The sequence below is a fragment of the Spinacia oleracea genome, chromosome 5 (assembly GCF_020520425.1).
Source record: "Spinacia oleracea cultivar Varoflay chromosome 5, BTI_SOV_V1, whole genome shotgun sequence".
Taxonomy (NCBI): Eukaryota; Viridiplantae; Streptophyta; class Magnoliopsida; order Caryophyllales; family Amaranthaceae; genus Spinacia; species Spinacia oleracea.
This window is the reverse complement of record NC_079491.1, coordinates 59,252,310-59,272,213: the sequence shown is the minus strand read 5'-3', so window position 1 is coordinate 59,272,213 and position 19,904 is coordinate 59,252,310. Positions and strand designations below refer to the sequence as shown.

At 37.3% G+C, this 19,904-nt stretch overlaps 2 protein-coding genes and 1 long non-coding RNA gene across 6 annotated transcripts; 1 reads left to right on the top strand and 2 right to left on the bottom strand.

The window, feature by feature from the left end:
- The first annotated feature begins 1,476 nt into the window (after positions 1–1,476).
- LOC110789780 (chlorophyll a-b binding protein, chloroplastic-like) lies at positions 1,477–2,759 on the top strand. Its single transcript, XM_021994482.2, has one exon. The coding sequence runs from the start codon at positions 1,644–1,646 to the stop codon at positions 2,445–2,447; it is 804 nt and encodes a 267-aa protein (XP_021850174.1). The 5' UTR covers positions 1,477–1,643; the 3' UTR covers positions 2,448–2,759.
- Positions 2,760–4,497: 1,738 nt separating this feature from the next.
- Positions 4,498–6,754, bottom strand: LOC130460896 (uncharacterized). 4 transcript variants are annotated; one of them, XR_008921120.1, is made up of 7 exons: positions 6,402–6,754; positions 6,222–6,319; positions 5,995–6,079; positions 5,740–5,831; positions 5,328–5,441; positions 5,018–5,219; positions 4,498–4,920 (listed from the first exon to the last, which is right to left on the bottom strand). It is a non-coding gene; the product is annotated as an uncharacterized lncRNA (long non-coding RNA). The 4 variants fall into 4 exon arrangements; XR_008921121.1 differs by having other exon boundaries at positions 5,740–5,840; positions 6,222–6,754; XR_008921122.1 differs by having other exon boundaries at positions 5,995–6,060; positions 6,222–6,753.
- An 8,155-nt stretch (positions 6,755–14,909) lies between these two features.
- LOC110789779 (LRR receptor-like serine/threonine-protein kinase FLS2) lies at positions 14,910–19,485 on the bottom strand. The gene is made up of 3 exons (XM_056829681.1): positions 18,930–19,485; positions 16,050–18,641; positions 14,910–15,336 (listed from the first exon to the last, which is right to left on the bottom strand). Exons 1-3 carry the CDS (start codon positions 19,483–19,485, stop codon positions 14,990–14,992), a joined length of 3,495 nt encoding a protein of 1,164 aa, XP_056685659.1. The 3' UTR covers positions 14,910–14,989.
- Between the last annotated feature and the right edge of the window lie 419 nt (positions 19,486–19,904).

Genomic DNA, 19,904 nt, shown 5'->3' with positions numbered 1-19,904 from the left:
TATTCAATGTCGTAACCCAGGGCATCGCCCGAGACAAACACTAGTTAGTGTGGATATCTATTATACCCTTACCTTTTATGATATACTCCCTCCGTCCCTTAATACTCGACCTGTTTTGACTTTTGCACTATTCACATAATTCACTTTGATCCTATTTTATTTCTGGTATATAAAAAGAAATGTTAATATATAATATATTGTTGGCTTCATCTTAATATATATTTTCAAAATATTAATATTTTTATAAGTTTTTATAATACATAGTTAAAGAAATTAGTAGTCAAAGTTGTGCATTGGCAACCATATCCGATCAAAACAGGTCAAGTATTAAGGGACGGAGGGAGTATTATGCTTATTGAACAAAAGGTAACTGGCATATTCTTCCTCTTTTTCTTCTCTCTCTATTTTCATAGTAATACGGAGTATCTTATTACCCTATTAATTATTTTGCAATTATTATCCATTCCAAGAAAATGGAATCCTTGAATGATTTTACTTAGCATTAAACTTCCAATACTTAGATGGTTGTGTGAGAGCTTAAACGACATCTTACTATTGTTTTTAAGACTTCCAAAGGCATTTATATTTTAATTTCAAAACTTAAATATATCAATTGTTTTGACGATAAATTACTCAATGCGTATATACGTACTTTATTCTATATGGAAAGGTAACATGTTACCTTCATAATCTTGTAATAGTTCTCTCTATGTTTCTATATATTTGTTCTTCCTGTTTTGACTTTTTTTGCCTCATCAAAATATTTCAAATAGGAAGAACAAAAAAACACGGAGGGAGTACAAGATTAGGGGCATGACCATACTCTCTACGTTTTCGTTATATATTTCTTGTCAATTTTTATGAGATAATGTGTTTGGCGATTCATTTGTGTTTCGTTATTACCTCGCTCACCATTTTATTTATTTTTACATAAATGCATACTTTGATAATCTAATGCAACATAAGTTAAGGATTAATACACTACAAAATTATGCATTAATTATTAGAGACTATTTTTTGAGACGGATACTATAATAAACATCTCAAACTGAAGATACTTTTTATTTCGCCCGTTTCATAATGTTCTATTGCAGGACATGTAAAATGTATCATCTTATCCCTTACCCCCGCAAATTGGCATATTTCCACTTATTTTCTCTTATTTTATTATTTTTTTCTTACATTTACCCACCATTTTACCTCTTCCTTACTTTATCCATATTTTATTATATTTAACCACTTTTTTACACTTTATCTCATATCTTAATATTTGTACAAATATTAACTGTAAAAGTTATTGTGAAACGGAGGTACTATAACTTAACCAATTATCCAAATGACAATTTTTCAATGGTACAACTTTAAGTATGTCGTATTTTCTAACACTTTTAGGATAGAAGCTACTACGTAATTTCCAAAAAAGGAAACTAATGGTGCTCAAGTAGTCTACCGATTATGAAAAATCCTATCCAAGGAACATCCATAATTTTAAGCCAATAAGAACAAAGATGTGATCCCTCTAGATAGGTTAATAACTCATATAAATACTAGCATTAATTCAATACTCAAAACATCAACCAAAACATATCCTGCTCTTTACAATCACATATTTTTGTTGATTTCTTTATTCACTTCTCTTAGCTATGGCTTCCTCAACAATGGCTCTTTCTTCCCCGGCCTTTGGCGGTAAGGCGGTTAAGCTTAACCCAAGCACCTCCGACATGATTGGTGAGGGAAGGATCAGCATGAGGAAGTCAGCTGGGAAGCCCAAGAATGTATCATCAGGAAGCCCATGGTACGGTCCCGACCGTGTTAAGTACTTGGGCCCATTCTCCGGTGAGGCTCCATCCTACCTTACTGGTGAGTTCCCAGGTGACTACGGTTGGGACACTGCTGGGCTTTCTGCTGACCCAGAAACCTTCTCTAAGAACCGTGAGCTTGAGGTGATCCACTGCAGATGGGCTATGTTGGGAGCTTTGGGCTGTGTTTTCCCAGAGCTTTTGGCCCGTAATGGTGTTAAGTTTGGTGAAGCTGTTTGGTTTAAGGCTGGATCACAAATCTTTAGCGAAGGTGGACTTGACTACTTGGGTAACCCAAGTTTGGTTCATGCACAAAGTATTCTTGCTATTTGGGCTTGCCAAGTTATCTTGATGGGTGCTGTTGAAGGTTACCGTGTTGCTGGTGGGCCACTTGGTGAGGTTGTTGACCCACTTTACCCTGGTGGTAGCTTTGACCCATTGGGTTTGGCTGAAGACCCAGAGGCTTTTGCCGAATTGAAGGTAAAGGAGATCAAGAATGGTAGATTAGCAATGTTTTCAATGTTCGGTTTCTTTGTTCAAGCTATTGTTACCGGAAAGGGCCCATTGGAGAACCTTGCTGACCATCTTGCCGACCCGGTTAACAACAACGCTTGGAACTTTGCCACCAACTTCGTTCCCGGCAACTGAAAAATTTGTGAAGCTGGTTCAATTGTGTCACAGTTTCAGCTTTTAATGCCTCGGTGTAGTAAATGCTTTCAATTGTTCCCGGCAAGTCAAGTAATCAAGTGTTGACATGAATTATATGAATTTGGGTTTACATGCATGGCAACAACACGCATGTAATGTACGTGGCTAATTAATTGGTGGATGTAGTTGTAGGTTATACATTTGTTTGGACAGACCAAATTACATTTTCAGCTACATTGTTTTTATTTGTAAATTATCCAAGTGAAAGCCTTGTATTTTCTACAAAATTTTTAATCACAAACTCATGAACTATATACGGAGTATTAATCAAATATGAAAAATAAAAATATTGATATGCACCTAAAGATGGTTGTGGGCCGGCCCGGCCCGAAGCCCGACCCGACCTAGCACGAAAAAAGTCCGGCCCGGCACGGGCACAAAATCGTGGGCCGTGGGCCGGGCCTATGCCTTATTTTTTTGGAAAAAGCACGATAAATTTAGTAAAATTAGCCTTAGGCACGACGGGCCGGCACGGCACGAAAGCCCGTGGACTTGGGCCGGGCCTGGGCCCTTTTTTAACTTTTAGGCCCGGCACAGCACGAAACAACGGGGCCCGGCGTGGGCCCGGCCCGTGGGCTCGACCCTAAGCACGATCCGGCCCGGCCCACGACCATCTTTATATGCACCTAGTCATAAATCTTTATTAAACCGAAAGCATTCATTGCCTATCGTTAAATTATGTCCCATATGTTAGACACAATAATATGTATATATTATTGTTCCATATATAGCATTGTAAATATAGAAACATGTAAACTCTAGTTGACTTTGTTAACTATATATATGCTGATAATCAATGCATAGCCTCCTAAGGGAGAATTCCACAATTCTACATGGTATACACCATACTAAACGTTCGACGAAGATCGTAGTTTTCTTTAAAGGAAACCTTATTTGATTTTATTTTTATTTATCGTTTACACTCAAATGTAGATGTCGTATAATTTTTTATCAATAAATTAATTTGTTATCCATTAAAAAGAAATGATGTTCCAAGCTTGGCGTGTGACCTGTCTACTACTAGTTTGCCGTTGGTAAGGTGCTAAAACTTACCATAAATTAATTAAAATTGAAAAGAGATAGTGTGGAATAGCAGAAATTGGTATTGTGCAGAAGCTGACAATATAGTTGATTGATTGAGTTATTTGGTAGGGTTTAGTCGTGTAAGAAAACAAAATTATTTGCTGGAAATTTTCTGTTAAAAATTTTCCGATTGTATGTTTTACCCAGTGGCAGTGCTAGCCAGTAAGGGTTCAATACTTCAATGGTTTCAACTGAATCCTTACTAGCTAAAATAAAATATGGCAGGTTTTTAGAAAACAAAAGGTCTTGCGCGCATAAGGTGTACAATAAATTTATTGTACACCAAGATAACTTTTATGCAGTTTTTTGTAACTTTAACTTATTTTCCGGTAACTTTTATATTATAAAAATAAAAAGTTGATAGATAAACATGTTAAAGGGTTAAATAATTAATTCATACATTATTAGTGACACTAGTGGAAAAAGGGTCATTTGCATCGCACTTTTAAGCACATTTGCGTCGCACATCGTGCGTGGCAAAAGCTCTCGACGCAAATGACTAAAAGTCATTTACACAAATGAACCTTATTTGCGTCGCACATTTAGCAAATGTGCGTTGCAAATGACTTTTCAGCACCATGCCTGAAAAGTCATTTGCAACGCACATTAGCTAAATGTGCGACGCAAATGACTTTTCAGCACCATGCCTAAAAGTCATTTGCAACGCACATTAGCTAAATGTGCGACGCAAATGACTTTTAGGCGAAAAAAAAAAGTCATTTGCCACGCACATTAGCTAAATGTGCGTTGCAAATGACTTTTTTTTTAAAAAAAAAATTCGTTTTTTAATATTTTAGTTACAACCCAATAAAAGGCAAATTCACCATAGATCAGCCAACATGTTGATAACCTAACTACACTTTTAACATAAAAGTTTAAGTGAACCATAAACGAATGAGGCCCAAGATATCATTCAAGCAGATGAAAAAAACTCCATTGTCAGACCAAAATCAAACAAATTACAATATGAAATAAAAATAAAAATTTGAACCGAGAAAAAAAAAGCCGAGAAATTAAAATTGAAGCACACTAAATTATGAATTTACAGCGTTCGTGCGACACTAAGACAAACAGGGAGGACTTCTCCTGGACGCTTCAAAATTTCAATTACCAAATCAATTTGAGAGTTGAGATCATGCTTGGATAAGCAACTTCCCATGACACACGTAGCACGCAGCGTCAGCGTCAGCGTATTCAAAGACAAATGAGGGAACCATTCAAGAGTCCCAAGAGCAAGATCAAAGGCGACAATTCTCACAAGTTTAGCGGATTGAAGAGCAATTGTTACCGAGTTTGTTTCCCTTTCTCAAGTTTTAACTTTTCAGTTCTCCTACAATAAAAATTTAGAAATTCATTAATTATCTGAACAGCTTGTTTTCAGTCTCAAGAAATGATTCAAACCTACCCAGATCAACAAAAAAACTAACATTAGGTTCATATTTCTCACTAACTGCGCCACCTTTTTGTTTCTGGAATTGGATGTACCGCAATGTGCTTGCAAAGAAAGCTTCAGCAGCAGAATCTGTTGCCGCATTATCACTTTGCATCTCTGTAGTAATTAATTCCATTAGATCCTGGATTGTATTGACGGTGATTTGGTTGTTTCCCTTCTCAAAAAAATAGAGATACCTAAATATGATGGCAAACTCCAAACTTAAATATGCTGTGAATTATCATGGAAATTCAAACATCCAACACGGTCAGAAAACAAACTTTTCTAGCAAGTAGAGAGCTTACTTATTGATGATTTCAATGAACAGCATAACTAAACCACCACTACCCCGAGTAGCATTAGCCATCTGTTGAGCGGCATTTGCGATTTTTAGAGCCCGCTTTAAGCAAAGTAGAACCCTGCATAAAGGAAAACCAATTAAATACACGATAAGGAATTCCAAACCTACCCAGATCAACAAAAAACTAACAACTTAAAAAAAAAATCAAAATCCTCAATTAAAAAGTTCAAAATACTCGAATTGACAAACTAACCAACACGATCAAACCCTATATTTATAATAAAACAACTTCAATCCTGCTGTGAGAAACCGGTTACAGTAATTGGCTAAGCTGAAACTGTCATTCGACAGACCGATAGTAATGCGTTGAATAGAAAAAACATTTCCTTATTTTACTAATTGAATAGAGGCCTCACCTTGGGAGAAAACCAATGGCACTGACCCTCACTCAGTGGAGTATCCGAACTACTATAACTGCAGTTGAAGAATACACATTGGTTGTATCCTCCTACATTCACTAAATCATATTAGAACAACACAACAAGCATCAAACTGATGTTTAAATTTGTGTGAGCACAATGTAAGCAACAAAAATATCAAAACAACTAAAAATATGAAAGAAAATAGTTTAACTTCCAAAGAACTATTGATTTTAAAAATTGAATACTCACCAAGACCAGGACTATCTCTGAGCTCATACTTGATATGAGGCTGCCTCCCAACAAACCCATCACCCTCTACAATATCAGGCACCATCTGAAATCAAAATCCTCAATCAAAAGTTCAAACAATTGCTAAAAATGTTCGAATTTACAAACTAACTAACACAATTCATCAAAACAATATAAAAAGTAAAAATTAATTGAAGTTGGATTCATGGTAAAGAGGGGGGAAATACCTAAGAAATAAGGTAATCAATGACGGCGGCGACGTTAACCGAAGATCCAGCTCCAACGGTTTGGCGTTTCACCCAACCTTAAAAACCCTAGAAATAGGCTGATAAACAAGAACCCTTGAAATCTTCTATACACCGTAGGCTGATAAACAAGAACCCTAATTAACATAAATTGCGCTGTACCTAAATCGCCGACGAACTAATTCGCAGAATTGGATCGGAGACTCGCTAGCAATCGAGCTGCACTGCTTTGAAATGTCTCCTTCTTCGCGGCGGAATCTAGGATTTTTCTCTTCGAGCCGTGTTTTCGCAAATCTTGATTTTTCCGGGTAAATTAAAGGCAAAATACGTATAGTGGTTAGAGGAGATTTCAAATGAATGAAAGATTGAGAGGTATTGACATCTCATGAATGGAGTTCTGGAAAGAAGAAGAGAGAGAAAAAGAGGGGAGAAGGAATAATTAAAAACTTCCGAATTTTTTTTACCTCCTCTGCGTCGCAGAATTACTAATCTGCGACGCAGGTGACTTAAAGAGTCATTTGCGTCGCAGATTAGTAATTCTGCGACGCAAAGGAGGTAATATTTTGCGTCGCATTATTACTAATCTGCGACGCAAATGACTCTGAGAACATTTTAGAGTCATTTGCGTCGCAGATTAATAATTCTGCGACGCAAATGACTAATTTTAAAGCTTAGAACTATCAATTGCGTCACATGTTTAAATGTGCGAGGCAAATGTGGTGATGCAAATGATTGTTTTTCCACTAGTGTGATTTTGAAGAAATAATTTTGATTCAAATAAAAAAAATTATCATTAAAAAATAGATAAATTTTACATATATAAATATATAACTTTTAAGCATTTTGAGTTAACTTTTACTCCGACACCCATTATAAATAAGAATTTGTGTTTAGAAAAAGGTCAAGTAATCTGGTAGGTTTTTATTTAACTTTAACTCTTACTCCGGATTTTTATTTTTGTCTTATTATCTTTTACTGAGTTTTATTTATCTTTATCTCTTGTTATCTTTTACCGGTCTGTTTATCTATTTTTATTTTTTTTATTAAATCTAAATTAATATTATTGTTTGATAACATGAAAATACTATGTGGCGTTCCAAATGCTCTTGAAAAAACTTTCCTTATATATATATTAGATTTGTTCTTGGAGGTTAACCAACATAATTTCTTCTTGGTGCACAAAATTTTGTGGCCCCGGTGCTGTAGATCCGGTTGGACCTCCCTTTAGCCGGCCCTGTGCTGGCTTGTGGAATGAACCCCCGGGTTTGTCAAATTTTGAGGGTTTTATCTCAAAATTACACCCGAAAACTTGTTCTCTAGGGATTTTAGGAAAGAGATGATTATGCTATTCAAAATAGCTTATTTGATTTTGTTATGTGTGTCTCGAATCTTCCTTGAAGGATGTTAGGGTATTATAGTGGAAGGTCTGACTTCAAATGGACATATCTCATGATCTACTCATTAGATTGAGTTGATTCAAGTCGGAGGTGAAAGCCTGGCTCAATAGCTTTCCAACGCCTGGTCATAAGCTCATTTTGGATGAGAAATGAGGGAGTTATGACTATTTTACCAGAAGCTGTCATACAGCTGGGGAAGTTCGGCCGAACCTGCTCGAGGTTCGGCCGTACCTGCTGGAAGTTCAGTCGTACTCTTAGATAGTTCGGCCGAACCTAAAGAGAGTCAGGAACTGTGATTTTGGAGGTTCGCCCGAACTTTGGGTAAGTTCGGCCGAACCTGACCTTGGTTCGGCCTAACCCTTTAAAGGTTCCACCGAACTCTGCGGGTAATCTGTTTTCTTCTCCGCAAGGTACAATCGACGTGGCCTTTTCTTGTTCCTTAAATTGGTTTGATGTCTAACACTATAAATATGGTTTGATGTCTAACACTATAAATATCTAATGTAATGAGATTTTCACAATTAAATGAGAGATGTTGGTCGTAATGCAAAAATTAAGATACTTGGTACTATTTTTGATGATGGTCAGTTAATGCCACAGCTAAAGTGTGGCTTGTATCATGAGCCGCGGGTAGGCAGTGATCTTCACTGTTTGTGAAGAAAGAATGCCAATTAATTCTTGTCCCCTTAAATCATACAAAGTCAACGAGTTTGTAAACCACAAAACTCTTTCACCCTTTTTATTAGGCCTTTCCTAACTAATTTAAGGATAAGAATCATGATTTTCTTCTTTGTATTTTGATATTATCATATTGACAAGAGTTACGTGGAACTTTGGAATTCTTAGGAGGTTTACAATATTGCCGGGGCCCACTAATATTCTCTCTCTTCTAATCAATTGATGTATTCCTCTTTGTATACGGTATATACATATCAAAGTTCCGGTCTTTTCTGATACACGCACGTATACCATAAACACAAACCCAAAACCCTATTAGAGATCTGAGCAGTTCTTGAACAGTTCCACCTTTCAAGTTCGGGTACACGGATTTGAAGGAGACTTGTGTTAACCTTGGGGGGCATTCGTCACTTGAGAGCCTGTATCGGTAGTGGCGAAATTTGCTTCTAAGTCAGTGACCTTCATACCACGACGCAACTATTTTTTCCTATATGATATATAATCGGGTAACATCTTATACGACTATTAATCGTAAATTCTTGATTTCAACAGCTCTTTTTTCCTACAATTTAGAAGCAAATTTATACTTTTGATTCCTTGAATTGGGTGAATACATGATTTATGCTTGTTCGAGAAATTGCGAAAGCGGAAAAACGTATATTTTGACTATGCCAGTTGACTGTCTATTCTAACCAATTGGACTAAGAGAAAACCTAGTTGTTATAAATTTCAAGTTGGCGGTTAATTGGATAAGTATGCTTTGGAATCTTCAAATTAATAATCTCCGAGAATAAATTAAGTATAGCATACACATGGAAAGATTAATTGTAAGGTGTTTGTTTTGGGAGTACGAAGCCTCGTACTTTTCAAACCTTTCAAAGATGTGCGACTATCAAATAAGAAATACAAGTACTATGTATCTCGTTGATGATAAATTGGTTTAGGTGCAAGACCCAAACATTGTGGTCAATATCGAAAAAAAAAATAATCTTTGTTAGGCGAATCGCAAGTGATCGATAATGTTATAGACTAGTTGTAACTTGTTCTGGTTGCTTGCTGCGGATAATGAACTAACAATGGGTCGTGCTCGAGACTTTATGATTGAACTTGGAAGTGCACTAGTTTGGTTTCAAGATCATAGCATAGTAAAATTCTAGCTTGATATAGTCTGACAAGTTGCACCTTAGTTGTTCAACACGGTTGGTCTCCAGCAATCATTGGAAGTTTGGTACGTGTCGTCATGTTGATTGCTCTGAGTAGTGTCTGGCAAAATGTACAAGTGTTGTGGTTGTTCTGTTCATAGTCAAATACGGAGTACAAGGTGTTCAATTTATTGTGGTTCTGTAAGTAATAGATGAGTTTGGCGGGGAACATTCAAAAGCTTACAGACAAGTAATTCTCAATGGATCTCTCCTGCTCATGTATCCACAACCTTTGATGTTTGGCAAATATAACATGTTTGCCTACTCATTTACAGGGAAGTTCTCTTATTTTATTTATTTTGAAAGTCTAGCTTTAATTTACATAATATTATTATTGTTATTATGTGACCCTTTCTATGCATCATCTTAATTGGTGTTTCTGTTAAGACTTAAGGGGGTGAAGCTAGTGTTTGAGACTAACAATTAAGTTAGTTTGACTCTCGTTAGTGAGGGTGCGGAGTTGAGTATCTTCCATGAGGGTTTGTTTGGTAAACTTTACAAAATAAATGGATTAGACCAAAGAATGAGGTTAATTAATCTGGAGAGACTTGTTTGTCTTTGTGGTGCATTTATTGAAGTTGAGTAATTTCACCATGTGTGGGGGTAGTAGTTGGTTTCGCTCTTCATACGGTTAATGATTTCTCTCACTTGAAGTGGTTTCTTCCAGGTGTGTCCTTTTAAGGGTATGTTTGTTATTACGAGTTCTTGGAACTGTGGGGGTGTGGGTAACCCTTGTGAGACTTCTAACTTTGACGTAAGCCAGAGTTAGTTTGTGCACTTATGGGGTACTCTCTTTTATTGTGAATGCCAAACAAGTTGCATGGTTTAAATGTTTCCTGGTTTTCATTTATTTGTATTGAACTATCTGTCTTATTGTGAATCCTATGAAGTTATCATTTGAATGTGCAATCTTGCAAAAGTATGATAAAGGTACGTCTATGTTCACTCACTGTTGTTAATTTTCGCTTTGCTTCCAGTCATTTCTAATGTGTTGGATGAGTCAGTTTTACTGAGGTGTAGCAAAGGTAAGAACACAACTAGAGGAGTCCATACTCTTTTATGTTTTGCTTTAAAGAAGTTATGAGGGACCAGTGAAGTTCATGGGGTTTCTTTGAGAAGTAATGGTTAACTTTTATGAATTCTCTTAATAGGTCATGTGCATTAGTTGGAACTAGTTGGATGAGTGCTGTAATATAAAAGTGATTACGAGTCTTTTAATTAAGACCTATTGTACCTTGCATATGTTAGCTCTGACTTGCCCAACCTTAGCGGGGTTGACTACTAAGTTTCTTTCAGGTGTGAGTTGAAAGGTAAGAGCTTGTAATAGGATAAGGGCATCACAAGTCATATATGTTTTTAGAGGATTCTCTCTGGCTTTATTATTGACCACATATTATGTATCTCTTGTGACTAAGTTTGTCTAACTTAGGGGGTCTATTTGCATCAACATGGTTTCATGTGTGATTGAAGTTCAAAGAGAATTTTAAATTGCATTGTTGTGTGGCACCTTAGATAAGGACGTGTACATAATGCAATTACATGATGGTTGTTTCCTAGTAAGGAATGTTTGGTAGTGGTCTTGAGAAGTCTAAGGTCAGTTGCAGATACCTAAGCGTGGTATGAGTAGTTTCATGTAACTTGTATTGCCTCATTAGCTTGATTATTATTGGTTGTGTATGTATTGTTGGACTTTGATGATTGACTAATCACATGGTGTTACATAAAGTATACACAGGAAGCTTTAGAGACTAAAGCTGAATCCTTTAAAGCCAAAGTGTTGGTTAATTGAGTTTAATGCATTATTGGTGGTAAGATCAATGAATTGGTAAAGTACATATAAACTCAATCTCTTTGTGTAGAGAAGATATGTGGTAAATTAACTATCGTGTATATTAGTTAATAAACATTTATTGTGACTCTAGCCAACTGATGTTAAAAGTAACTGAGAAGGTATGTCTCAAAAAGTTATGTATGCTATGAGTTTGAGATTCTAATACTTGACAAATTTTCTTGACTAGGTGTTGCTTTTACAATGAAGTAGACTTGCTAGCAGAGCCAACATTCATGTTTGAGTGGTCGTGTTTTATTACCTAGAAGTTCTCATATTCATGAACAGTCTGGCGGAGTGACTCGGGCACCTCGGGAAATCTTCATTTCATTGACAATGACAGTGATTGACGTTGAGTTTTGGGTTTTGGGTTTGCGCTCGGTTGGGGATAGATTCGTCCTTTCAGACTGGGCAGCATAGGTTCCCTCTTCGAAACGTCGACTTTCACTGATTTTTTATGTCACGTATTCGGACAGACCTGGCGATGACTCATTTGTATTTATCTTTGGAGTCGGAAAAGCAAATGAGTATTGAAGTTCCACTATGAAGACAATTTCTTATTGGTGGATCTTGCTAGTCAAGAAGTCAAGTGATTATTACTGCATGATAGTTCGATGTGGGGGTTGGTAATTCCTCTGATTCTCTATAATTTAACTCACTGGCTTGCATGTGCATCCAGAAATTCCGATCTTTCTGAAGGTCAAAAACACTATAGTGTGAGACGTGAGCAAGCAGTGAACGTGGTACTCCACGTGGAGTATATATGCTAGACAAGAGAAGAAATACTCAAATCTTTATGCGAAGAATGAATCACTATGTGATGGTATCTAACCTTTTGAGGGGAATGAGTTTTAAAAATTCATGCGTTGATCCATCCCTTATGGGGTGATGACGAGTTAGAGCTTAAGGCTTTGCATTTGTTTAGCCTCACAGACCCAGACCTCCTGTTTGGATGGTGTCATGAGAAGTTATGGTGGATACATGCTTAATGTGTTAGCTTCATAGACCTGATTGGCCTCCTTGATGGACAGAGTCACGAGATGTTTGATCTAAACACTAATATTTAAGATTAGCCTCATAGACCGAGGTCACTTGTCTAAGTGATGTCGTGAGATGTTCTTGTTGATTTTCTGGTATCTAGCCTCATAGACCCGAGGTCACTTGTCTAAGTGATGTCATGAGATGTTCTTGTAGATACAATGGTTTCTTTACTTAACCTCATAGACCGAAACCATTCGAGTTAATGGTGTCATGAGAAGATCTATACAACTAGCCTCATAGACGTAGGTCACTCGAGTAAGTGATGTCGTGAGATGACCGGTGAGTTGTATAGATGGAAGGTTGAACTTAAATGTTCTTAATGTTCGTGGAACACCTGCGGTGAATGTGAAGGGATGACCTCCTTCTATGAGTGATGGAATATCTCTCTAGAGCGTTCACTAAGAGTCCCAAGATGAGCGGCCGTGTTATTTATCGAGGAATTGCTCAAGCTCCAATGGCGAGGTATGTGTTGTCGGGTCCCTTCTATAGTCTAGGAGTTCAATCCTTTGGACACTCTCTAGATCGTTGAACACCCCACTCCACTATGTGTTAGTTCAAACCTTTAGGATACTAACATTTAAGTACTAAGCCTAATTTTTACTGCTCAGTTCTTTAAATCCGGTGCTATTTTGCATTAGTGGGGGAATGTTGGTCGTAATGCAAAAATTAAGATACTTGGTACTATTTTTGATGATGGTCAGTTAATGCCACAGCTAAAGTGTGGCTTGTATCATGAGCCGCGGGTAGGCAGTGATCTTCACTGTTTGTGAAGAAAGAATGCCAATTAATTCTTGTCCCCTTAAATCATACAAAGTCAACGAGTTTGTAAACCACAAAACTCTTTCACCCTTTTTATTAGGCCTTTCCTAACTAATTTAAGGATAAGAATCATGATTTTCTTCTTTGTATTTTGATATTATCATATTGACAAGAGTTACGTGGAACTTTGGAATTCTTAGGAGGTTTACAATATTGCCGGGGCCCACTAATATTCTCTCTCTTCTAATCAATTGATGTATTCCTCTTTGTATACGGTACTCCCTCCGTCCCGGAATACTCGACCCGGTTTGACCGGCACAGAGTTTAAGGGAATTGAATTGACTTATTTAATTTAATAGGTAGTAGTTGATAGTGGGGTATTATTTTAATGTAGTTAGTGGGAGGTGGGTTAAGAGGTGGGGTTGGGGGAGAGTAGAGGTTGAATTTTTAATTATTTTTTGTATGGAGTAGGGGGGTAGGTGGGTTAATAGGGGTGGAGTGAGAAATAATATAATATTGTTAGAATATTTCCATTTTTAGAAACAGGTCAAGTATTAAGGGACGGCCCGATAAGGAAAACAGGTCAAGTATTCCGGGACGGAGGGAGTATATACATATCAAAGTTCTGGTCTTTTCTGATACACGCACATATACCATAAACACAAACCCAAAACCCTATTAGAGATCTGAGCAGTTCTTGAACAGTTCCACCTTTCAAGTTCGGGTACACGGATTTGAAGGAGAGTTGTGTTAACCTTGGGGGGCATTCGTCACTTGAGAGCCTGTATCGGTAGTGGCGAAATTTGCTTATAAGTCAGTGGCCTTCATACCACGACGCAACTATTTTTTCCTATATGATATATAATCGGGTAACATCTTATACGACTATTAATCGTAAATTCTTGGTTTCAACAGCTCTTTTTTCCTACAAGAGAAACACAAGTGAGGTTGAAACCCTAGATCTAAGCATACATAGAAGTCTCTCTTCTTCACCTTTGAGAATTCCTCTTTGTAAACTTTTCTCCATTGAAAAGTAATACAAGCTCCAAACCGTCCGCGATGGTGGATGTAGCTCATTGAAGAGTGAACCACCTTAAATCTTTGTGTGTGTTTTAATTTCTTTAATTATTTTTTCTCATTATTCAAACATCAAATTGTCATACAAATCAACATTCAAGCCTAAAAGGTCCTTCATTGGTTTTGTGAAATAAGCTGTTTTTCATGATGTTAATTGGAATGTTTGTTCTAGTTTTCAGGAGTTGTTGCTGTATAATCCTCAGATGTCAGATTGCTCAAGCACAAACGTTCTTGGTTTTAGGTGATGAATATATTTGCTTTTGTTTTTGTTATAATTAGTTTATACAATATCTTCTCATGTTTCTATATTCTTGTTGTAAGGTCCTTCCACTCTCTATTAGTGTAATCCTTTTTTTATTTTGGTGCAAATGAGCCACAAGGCATTACAAATAACAAATCGGGAAGGGGGTATTCGAACTTGTGATCTATTTTATGCATGTCCCCAGTCTTTGCCAATATCCCAATTAGTCTACTCTCCTTAACTAATAAAAACTCAGCTATAACACTTTCTTCAATCCATATTGTAGTTTCATAGAATTATACGGAAAAGAACAAGATATAATAGTATGTCATCAGTATAGATATCTTCATGAAGTAGACTGTAAGGAAAAGTTATTTTAAGATTTATTTTTAATCTCTAAATAACCATCTTCAGAACCTTAGTTATTCACTGTTCCTTGTTGTGGTATGTTCTGAAATCCAAGAAAAGAAAGAAACAATTTACATCACTTCAATTCCCCAGTTCAGTTTGGAAATTTTGAAAATTTATCAATTTCGGCGAGCCTGCTGCACGTTTAGCTTTTTGAGAGACGTCAGCAGATATTTTATATCAGGCCTTTGTTCAGGAGCTGACGAGGTGCAAATCAGGGCTAGTTTGAAAAGCTCTTTTGCTGCCTTTTCTTGATCCCTAGTAATACTTGAGAGTAGTGCTGGGTCTATAACCTGAAGTAGTTTGTCCTGTAGAATTGCCCTTTCTACAATGTGGTTCAAGGTGACTGGTAATCCATCCTCTTCTGCTAGACTCGTTGGCCTTTTGGCAGTGAGGTACTCCATGATTATTACACCCAAGCTGAATATATCAACTTTGGTGGTGACAGTCCTCATATATGCAAATTCTGCAGAATAGTTTACATTTATGTTAGAATAAGGGAAGACTCATTCCATAAGAATTTACACTTCTTTAATAGGAAGTGAAGGACTATCCTTCACCACATTAGCTCCTTTTAATAACGCCAAAAGTCAGCATTGACAAAAACTTCATCGAAGTTTATGTTGCTTGGATGTCTTGAACTGGGTGACGGAAAATCAAGTATGTGTAGGTTAAATCAAGTGCTATGAATAGCTTTTGGGAATTTTAAGTTTTACGCGGCTAGTAGCATGTTCTCCAAAACCGAGATAAACTTGTAATGAAACCTAGACTAACCTTCTATGGCTAGTATGAGGTTTTCTTGTTAGGGGTGAGTGTACAAACAATCTCTGGTGCTGTATTTTATTTTTATTTGTTTCCCCTGAACATTTACCTAAGATTTCAGTCCATTGAAGCCTTTTTTTTTTGTTGATATATTTGTGAGAATGGAATTATTGCACAGCAAAGAATCGTACTTAGTCATTAGACTATAATTATAGGCCTTTTTGTTTTGTTCAGATTTCTATTAAATGGGTGGTGTCTCTAGACAGGAAAATGATTAAGAAGACTCTTACTGATTTGTATTAGAAAAAAGACAAAGCAACTGTATTTATTGCTAGCCTTTAATGATTAATTGGAATTGGCAGAGAATATGTAGTGTAAAGACACCTAGAAAGGCTGACATAACTGGGATAGAATTACCTGGTGCCATGTAACCTATTGTGCCTTCAAATGCCGATGCAGAAGAAACACTGCCACCATTGTCGAGATGAACACCTAGCATCCGGGCCATCCCGAAGTCACCAACATGGGCTTGCCAGTCTCCATCCAAGAGAATGTTTGAAGGCTTCAAGTCACAGTGAATAATGGGAAAGTCATAACCTGAATGCAAATAAGCTATTGCCTCGGCAATTGAGATACAAACATCAATTCTCGTTGATAGTGTCCATATTGAGCGATCTACTGAAGGATCATGGATGATCTGTTCTAAATTTCCTTGCTCCATGTATTCAAGAACCAGAGCCTTCAATTTCCTGCTTTCCCAAGCATAACCAATAACTTTGACCAAGTTTCTGTGCCTCAGCTGACTTAGAATCTTTGCTTCTCTGTAAAAGTACTTGTCAAATTCTTCTGCAAATTGCTGCAAGTTCAACTTCTTTATGGCTACAATCTGTCCATCTTCCAATCTGCCCTTGTACACGGTGCTTAAACTGCTGCTGCCGATGATGTTCTGTTGGCTAAAGAAATCAGTTGCTGTTTCTATATCTTTTGGATCAAACCTCTGAAGGATTAAAGGTGCAGTGTAATCCGCCCTACAAACCTCACGTTCTTTCAGTTCTTTCTTCTTTTGGCATTGTTTGTAAGACATGATTCCGAGTACAAAAAGAAGCAGTGCTGAAGTACAAACTAGAGGTATCATAATCAGCCGTGCTTTCCTTGACAAACTCTGCCTAGATTTCCCATGGCTCCTCTCAGTACACGAAGCAAAAAATTTGGTTCCACACAGACCTTTGTTTCCTGTTAAGCTAGATGCTGGCAGGTTCTTAAATATACCAGATTGTGGAACAGGGCCTTCAAGTTGATTGTAAGATAAATTCAGATGTTTCAAGCTGGAGAGAGCATTGAATTTCTCAGGGATTTCACCTTCTAGGTGGTTCCAAGAAAGATTGAGTGCACTCAGATGTTTTAGATTCGACAAACTAGTTGGAATCTTACCATTGATTTGGTTTTGTGACAGGTTCAAGTTTGTGAGGAACTCCATATCAGAGAATACTTCTCCAAGGGGGCCAGACAGCTTGTTTCTCGACATATCAAGTACAAGCAAGTTCCTGCAACTCTTAAGTGAGGCTGGGATTTTTCCTGATAAATCGTTGTTTGAGATGTCGATAACTTCTGCCATCTGCAGTGTCCCAATATCTTGAGGAATTGTTTCTGACAGGGAATTGTGTGATAGGTTCAGGTACATTAGAGAGCTTCTCATGCTTGCAATAATTGACCCTGTGAAATTGTTGCGGGAGAGATCTAGTGATGTCAGCTGGCTTTGTTCAAATACTTCTCTTGGGATGGACCCATTGAAATTGTTTCCGCTTAGGTCCAAAGCTGAAAGAAGCTTCATTTCAGAGTAAGACTCAGCAATCTGACCTCTGAACTGATTATTTTGCAACTTCAGAATGTTGAGTTGTTTCAGTCGAAAAAGCTCTTGCGGAATTTCATCCTCTAGTGCATTATCATTCAATGAAAGGGCTTGAAGGAGAGACAGCTTAGAGAGTTCGGCAGGAACTCGGCCTGCGAACCTGTTTGTGTGGAGTCTTAAGCTGATTACCATGGTTAAGTTACCTATCTCTGGTGGGATTTGCCCAGTAAATGAATTCTGAAAAAGTTGCAACTTTCTTAACTTGTTCATTTTACCAACTCTTGGTTTCAGAGTCCCGCTTAAATTGTTACTGGCTAAATCTAAGGTTTCAAGGTTGAAGCAATCGAAGAGGTCATCAGGAATATCTCCAGATATGAAATTGTTTCCAATGGAAAAAAATGTGATGTTCAACAACCTCCCTAAACCTTCTGGAATTTTCCCAGTTAACATGTTATAAGATAAGCTTGCAGAAAGTAGGTTTGAACAATTGGTAATGCTACTAGGGATCGGGCCACTCAATAGATTGTTGCTCAGGCTAATGTTCTTCAAGTTGGATAGTTTACCAATGTCAGATGGTATTATTCCTGTTAGAGAATTCACACTTGCTGAGAATAGTTGTAAGTTTGTCAGGTTGGTCAAAGAAGAAGGAACTGGACCTGTCAAATTGTTCACCTGCAAATACAATACTTCTAATAATGGCAGAGATCCAATCTCAGGAGGTATAATCCCGCTTAGTTGATTTGATGAAAGGTCTAAAATTGTCAAATATTTGCAATTGGCTAAGGATTTTGGGATTATAGAAGTTAACTTATTTTTATGTAGTGTTAGGGCTTGCAGGTTCAATAAATTACCCAACTCTGGAGGGATGCTGCCTTTTATGTTGTTGCTGTACAAACTGAGGGTAGTGAGATTTTTGCAGCGGGCAATTTCGGGTGGTATATTTCCGGTCAGTTGATTCTCCATGAGCTGAAATGTTTGTAGGCTTGTCAAGTTCCCTATGCTGGGAGGAATCATTCCAGATAACTGATTTCCACTAAGATCTAAAAGAGTCAATGCTGTCAACTTCCCTATGGATTCAGGTATTGGACCTTCTAAAGTATTGGAATATGCAATGAAGATTTGAAGGAAAGCTAAATTTCCAATATTAGATGGAATGTTCCCTGTAAGATTGTTATAACTGAGTGAAAGTTGTTCCAGGGATGTGCATTTGGTGATATCGGTAGGGATACTTCCAGTTAAGAAATTGTTTCCTAAGTTTAGGTATGTCAAATTGTGCAGGTTGCCTAATACTGCTGGTATTACTCCAGAAAGTTTGTTTTGGAAGAGATCTAATGCCCCTAATTCTGTCAACTTCCCTATGGATTCAGGTATAGAACCTTCTAAGTTATTTTTAGGGGCAACAAAGACTTGGAGAAGAGCTAAATTTCCGATTTGGGATGGAATTTTACCAGTAAGATTGTTTGAACTCAGGCCAATTTGCTCCAAGGATGTGCAGTTTGTAATACTGTCTGGGATGCTTCCAGAGAAGAAATTGTTACCCAAGTCAAGGTATGTCAAACTCAGGAGGTTACCCAATGCTGGCGGTATTGGCCCAGAGAGGACATTCTGATGAAGGCTCAACTTCATGAGCTGAGAACAGTTTCCCAGCTCAGGAGGAACTGAACCATAGAATAAATTATCGGATAGATCAAGTACCTGGAGGTGGGAAAGGTATCCCAAGGAACTGGAGAGTCTTCCTTTGAGCTTCTTCTCTCCAAGAGAAATCTCAACTACATTGGTTGAAGATGAGTTGCAGGAAATGCCGGTCCAGTTGCAATAGTGTATTGTGGCAGTCCAGTCAGAGAGTGAATCAAAAGGATCTTCAGTGACAGACTTCTTGAAGGAATTTAAGGCTTCTAGTTCTACCTCAAGGTTAGTTTTTACTGATAAAACAGTTGTTGCTACGGCGCAAAGTAGTAGTAGTATAAGAAAAGTGGGTAAGCAAGTAGATTTGTGGGATGCCATCTTTTTTTACACCGATCAATTGATGCTGTTAATCTTGTATTTGTATTAATTGCATGTGTTCATACTGATATCAGAAGCAAGGTTAACAAGAAGTTGTTTTGTAATTTACAAAAATACAAGACACCTATTTTGACCCAAGTGTTTGACTTCTATAGTCAGCAAAAACTGGAATTTCCACAATGTATGATTGTTAATGCATGACATCATTTTTATTTTTGTTTTTGTTTTTGTTTTTGTTTTTGTTTTTTTGGTGTATAAAGGGAAGTATGTAGACGGGATTTGATCCTTGATCTTAATTAAGTACCCTTTCCGGCTAAGACTTTAACCAACTAAAGATAGTTGACATCCAAATTCTAATGTCTATCGTTATTGAAAGCGAAATTGATATCATTCACAAGCAACGGCTTTTCAACAATTAG

Excerpts from the sequence above, each read along its gene's own strand:
- LOC110789779 (XM_056829681.1), bottom strand. The coding sequence starts at position 19,485 with ATGGCATCCCACAAATCTACTTGCTTACCCACTTTTCTTATACTACTA. Across the intron at positions 18,642-18,929 it reads GAGTTCAAACAATCTTACTG|GGAACATTCCATCTAATATT; the intron begins GTAAAATTCCAT and ends ACAATCTTACAG. Across the intron at positions 15,337-16,049 it reads AATAGGTTACATGGCACCAG|AATTTGCATATATGAGGACT; the intron begins GTAATTCTATCC and ends ACTATTCTGCAG.
- LOC110789780 (XM_021994482.2), top strand. The coding sequence starts at position 1,644 with ATGGCTTCCTCAACAATGGCTCTTTCTTCCCCGGCCTTTGGCGGTAAG.